This window comes from Lactuca virosa, chromosome 4, assembly GCF_052849685.1.
Source record: "Lactuca virosa cultivar CGN04683 chromosome 4, Lactuca_virosa_CGN04683_v6, whole genome shotgun sequence".
NCBI classification, from domain to species: Eukaryota; Viridiplantae; Streptophyta; class Magnoliopsida; order Asterales; family Asteraceae; genus Lactuca; species Lactuca virosa.
The window spans coordinates 41,184,675-41,190,327 of NC_136429.1; the positions used below are offsets into that span (position 1 = coordinate 41,184,675).

The 5,653-nt window shown below is 33.3% G+C and overlaps 1 protein-coding gene across 1 annotated transcript; it reads left to right on the top strand.

Moving 5' to 3' along the window:
- The first annotated feature begins 1,325 nt into the window (after nucleotides 1-1,325).
- On the top strand, nucleotides 1,326-4,897 carry LOC145103919 (Prolyl oligopeptidase family protein). The gene is made up of 9 exons (XM_079041191.1): nucleotides 1,326-1,775; nucleotides 1,953-2,116; nucleotides 2,185-2,407; nucleotides 2,500-2,642; nucleotides 2,741-2,940; nucleotides 3,012-3,146; nucleotides 3,241-3,369; nucleotides 3,678-4,414; nucleotides 4,497-4,897. The coding sequence occupies exons 1-9, from the start codon at nucleotides 1,351-1,353 to the stop codon at nucleotides 4,687-4,689; spliced, it is 2,349 nt and encodes a 782-aa protein (XP_078897317.1). The 5' UTR covers nucleotides 1,326-1,350; the 3' UTR covers nucleotides 4,690-4,897.
- Nucleotides 4,898-5,653: the final 756 nt, after the last annotated feature.

Here is a 5,653-nt window from a genome sequence, read left to right on the forward strand (position 1 = left end):
GAATCGAACACAGTACATTGCAAATTAGGGCTTCTTTTTTTGGGTTTCATGTCAAAATCGAATTTAGGGTTCAGTGTTTTGAATTCTTTGGAGTTTTAAGGTTTCGTATCTGCTTTTAAGGTTTCCTATCAGACTCGGTTTTAGGGTTTAATAACAGGTTCGAGTTGGGGAGTCTTTTTTCCTGTTTTAATCCATCAATATGTGTTTGTAACATTGATTATTATGTTATGGCAGGTGTGTAATGGAATCATCTGCAAATGTACATGACTTTAGTGGTGACCGTGATGATGAAAGTTTGGATGTAACTCTTGAAGATGAAATAGCAGGGGGTTTGAACTTTACACAAAATGATGAGTTTCTCAATTTGTTATGTGATAATGGCAAGCTGTCTAATTCATTTGCTGAAACTCTTGGGCATGAGGAAGAATTAGGTGGGTCATCAAGAATACCAGAGGCTGATGATGATGAAGAAGGGATTGAATATGAATTTCCTGTCCACAACCCAAAGACTAAATGGAGTCTTATGAAACCAACAGAAAAAGAAATATATGAGGGCCCACAACAACTGAAATTTGCTTTGACCAATTATGCGGTGGCAAATGGGTATCATTTACGATTTACAAGATAGCCAAACTTGGAAAGAAAATTGATGGATTAGGGTCTGCATCAGAAAATCCTTTAGAAATTGAATAGATTTTGGGAGTTGTATAGTGGGTTGATAGGTGGGCAGATGATAGATTGCTCTTTTTGATGTGTTTTGTTTGGCCTTACATGATTTGTTAATTGGCCTATTTTTGAGAAACCAACCCCACTTTTGTGATGCATTAGTTTTTGTTAAACAATTTATCATATGGTTGGTGTTATGATATTGTTCAATTGACCACTTATTATGTATTTATAGTGTTAAAAATATGTTGTTATGGACTTGTTGATGCACCATAAATAATGATGAAATATAACCCCAAAACTTTTCAGTTTAATAGAAAAAATAGAAAAATGAATGGTTAAATCTTAAATAGTGATAAAATATAGTAGTTTTTTCGTAATTGACTTGCAAAACTGGCTATAACAGGTACCAGTGGTCTCAGTGAAACATTTTACTAAAAATTGGTGGTTTTTTCATAAATTATTAAAAACTGATGGTTAAACCGAATTTTTGACAAAATATAGTGCTTTTTTCGTCATTTTTCCTTTCCTTTAACTTAATTTTTGTTTTGTTTTATAAAACTTAGTTTTTCTAAAAACATTTTTTCAACTTTAGGTTATTATTTATTTATTTATTTATCTTTGAATTAATGTAAACATTAGGTACCGACTTGCAATTAACAAAACGTCGGTTTCTCCTAAATCATGAACCTGATGGTTATTGCGGACCTCGCCCAAACCATTTCCATGGCTTCTTTGATCTTCTTGAGATCAATCAGAAAAACCAATAAATTACTACCCTTCACTTACCCCATTAGCAACATAAACACCTACTTCTTATCTTCACTCTGCCACCAAACAGACCCGCCACCGCTACCATCATCACAACCGCCGCCAGTAGCTAAGAAAGTGCCATTCAAAGTCTCAGCTCATGGGGTTTCTTGGGAAGATTCATATCACTGGATGTCTAACACCAATGACCCTGATTTCCTCAAACACCTTCACCATGAGAACGCTTATTCGGAAGCGTTCATGGCCGATACCCGAAACCTGCAACAAAATCTATTCTCCGAGATGATTTGCCGATTGCCTGGTCAGATTTCCACTCCACCTGAACGCTGGGGCCCCTGGTAAAACCCTCATCTGGCTTTATTTCTCTCAAGCTAACGCATTTTATATAAAGTGCGATAATTTTGACTTTTAAGGTCTTACCTATTGATTTTCAAATACGTTTAGTGTCGTCAACAATATTAGAACATGTATACACCAATTGACAAAAACCCTACTTTGCGTGTGGTGTTAATTAGGTTGTATTATCAATATATACCAGAGGAAAAAGAATACCCCATTTTATGTCGGAAGTTGGCAATTGAAAATACAAATTGGGTAAAGCGTGTGGTCAATTATGCAACAATTAGATCTTCAAATGAACAAATTTTACTTGATTGGAATGAAATTGCAAAAGAACATGGTAAGTTTACGTTTACCCCTTTCTTATATTTATTAAATACTTGCATATCTCTAATTGCATATTTTTAGGGTATGTTCATGTGGGTACATGTAGAGTATCACCTGATCACAATTTTCTAGCATATACCATTGATGTAACTGGTGAAGAACACTTTCTTCTTCAAGTTAAGGATCTTCAAAGTGGGACCCTTATTCCTTCATTAAGAGTTGAAAATGTTGTTAGCTTGGCATGGGCTCAAGATAGCCATACGTTGTTTTATACACTATGTGATCAAAGCCAACGACCTTATAGGCAAGCTTTTTTTTTTTTTTTTCTTCTTTTCATAAAACCAATTATATTGTTTAAATCCAACTCATTTTTACTAATAAATGTCACAAAAACAGAGTACACTACACAACGTTGGGATCAGATCATGTAAGTGATGTCATGGTGTATACAGAAAATGATCCGAGCTTTTGTGTAGACATCACGAGTACAAAAGATGGAAAATTCATAACTGTGAATTCAAACACAAGGACTTCATCAGAGGAAGGAACTTATCTAAATCAATTAATTTGTATATACTTTTTTTTTTTTTCATTTCATGGTTTATTTTGAATCTTGATGATTGTAAATTTGAAATACAGGTGTACATAATAGATGCAAATAACCCACAAGATGGTTTACAAAAAGTGCATACTCGTGTTTCTGGTGTACAATTTTTTTTGGAACATCATAAAGGATTCTTCTATATTCTAACAAATGCATCTCAAAAGGAGTTATTTGATACAAATTATTACTTGGCTCGATGCCATGTTAAGGATATACACTTAGCTAATTGGCAGGTTTTTCTTTCTACTCACATTCCATTTAGTACTTTTTTTTTGTTTTTGTGCTAAATGGGAACTTTTTTTAGAAAATAATTATACCAAGTAAAGGTAGTGGAATACAAGACATGGATATTTTCGATGAGCATATAGTACTTTACCTCAACAAAAAGGATTCCCCAGTAATTTTTTCCATCAAAATGCCCATTCAATCCAATGATGAGGTATAATTACATAAAACCCCATATCATGTTTGTTAATTATAAGATCTTTATGTATTTTCAAGATTTTTGAGTTGTTTTTTTTTTTTTATTGCAGAAAGAAATGGGAATCGATGATCTTGATCCGTGGTATTTCCCTTTTCCATCAAACTCGTGTAGTGTTCTTCCAGGGTCAAATCATGACTTCATGAATTCAGTATACCGAGTAGTGCTTTCATCTCCAGTGGTATAAATTCTATCATTCAAGAAGAACATCATCTATAGTTTATATGCATTATATAAATGAACTTGTAAAGGTCCAAAAACTTGTACACAACATGTTAAATCATATCTTATGATATAATAATTAGTTATACTATCAAAAACATTATTTTCATATAAATAATAATTCTCAATTAAATACAAGAGTTAATAATATTTATTAATCATCGAATTTTAATAAATATTCACTAAGTGACTACTTGATAAAGGTGTGACCCTATATGATCATATGTTATTAACAATATCATTCTAAAGTCATGTTGTCAACCGTAGATGCCTGATTTGATTGTTGACTATGACATGTCACGAAGGACTTTCTCTATTGTTCATCAAGAGGAAGTATTGGGAATTTCTTCAAATGAAGAACACGAATGGTTGAATGTTTCAGAAACATATTGTTGTGAAAGAAAAGAAGTGATTTCCCATGATGGAACGTTAATTCCTTTAACAATCTTGTATTCACATAAAACACATAAAAGAGGCGAATCATGTGGGATTCTTCATGGGTATGGATCATATGGAGAAGTTTTGGACAAAAGTTGGTGTTCTGAAAGATTGAGTTTACTTGATCGTGGTTGGGTGGTTGCATTTGCTGATGTCAGAGGTGGTGGTGGTGATGTGTCATGGCATAAACGTGGAAGTGGAATGAACAAATTAAATTCAATATATGATTTTGTTTCATGTGGAGAATATCTATTAAAAGAGGGGTATGTTTGCAAAAACCAACTTGGTGCTATTGGACATAGTGCTGGAGGTTTTCTTGTTGCTGCAGCCATTAATATGAATCCAGAGTTATTCAGATCTGCCATTTTAAAGGTTCCATTTGTCGATGTGTGCAATACATTATTGGATCCAAGTTTACCACTTACATTATTAGACTATGAAGAATTTGGAAATCCTCAAAAGGAATTTGATTTCAATTTAATTATGAAGTATTCTCCTTATGATAATATACGTAGAGGAGTCTGTTATCCTTCAATGCTTGTGACATCATCATTACATGACTCGAGGTAAAAAATTATTTTGAATTAAATAGCCGAGACTTTTTTATTTTTTATTTTTGAATTGATGTGTAAAAAATTTTGTTTATAGAGTGGGAGTATGGGAAGGTGTGAAATACGTGTCAAGAGTAAGAGAAACCACATGTGCCAATTGCTCTCGTTTAGTGATTCTGAAGACGAATATGAGTGGGGGCCACTTTGGTGAAGGAGGGCGTTTTGGTCATTGTGAGGAAATGGCGTATGAGTATGCTTTCTTGATGAAGGTTATGGGCCAATTTAGTTAAAATGGATTGTAATCGAAATCAAAATATATATATAATGAAGTTTCTAGGGATATGGAATCAGGAAACTTAATTAATACTTGGATAGAAATCACAAGAATAACCAATTCTGTAATTTAGTTGTTTTGATGATGATTAAGAATGTGATTAAACAAGAATTGTGTTTTGGGCATCGAGTTGATTTATAAAATGAAAAACACATAATTCTAGATTTTTAAAGTGAATCATGATCGTTGACTAGTCTTTAACCTTTTTCCTCTTGAGCAATTGTGTATTGCGAAATTTATTTAAACAATAAGGGATCTACCTTCAATAATTTTATTAAAATATCATATGCAATGAATGTTGTACAAGTCCAACTAAATGAATTTACCATATGTTTCATCAAATTGTACCATACACAATAAATGTTGTACCGGCCCAACCAGTCAAAGAACCGGAAAAACCGGCACAGTATGCCACAATCGGTCCAGTCCATGGTTGGTAGAATCCTCTCAAACCGGTCTGTTCTAAATGCAAGACTGGATCTTTTTTTATTTTTTTTTTATTTTTTTTGGAACAGCAGGCGATATATAAAAAGAAAGAAATAACTCGAGAGAATCTCGAGAAAATTACATGAAATAGTTCAAAATGGGGGAAGTGCTCCAAGCGGCCTATTTAATGGAGCTACATTTAGATCTATATTTAATCCAATTAATGGAGTTAATACTAATATCATCCGCATATTAACATAATCTCCCACCTTTCATTCCTAAAGAGAATAGCATTGCACGTCTTCCAGATCATCCAAAGGGTTAGTATGGACAATTGACAACCTCATCTTTTGCAATCTTTTACTTCCAACATTGGTGTTGAGTAAAGCTAATAACTCATCACAAGAAGAGAGCTACATCTGCAAACAAGAAGACCAAACCACCATCCATCTCCATATGACAAAAGCAAAAGAAGAACATGAGAATAAGACATG

What these genes read in the sequence shown, in the direction of transcription:
- LOC145103919 (XM_079041191.1), top strand. Translation starts at nt 1,351, where the DNA reads ATGAACCTGATGGTTATTGCGGACCTCGCCCAAACCATTTCCATGGCT. An exon ending in CCATTCAATCCAATGATGAG is followed by an intron (nt 3,147 to 3,240) that starts GTATAATTACAT and finishes TTTTTATTGCAG; the next exon opens with AAAGAAATGGGAATCGATGA. An exon ending in TCATCATTACATGACTCGAG is followed by an intron (nt 4,415 to 4,496) that starts GTAAAAAATTAT and finishes TTTTGTTTATAG; the next exon opens with AGTGGGAGTATGGGAAGGTG.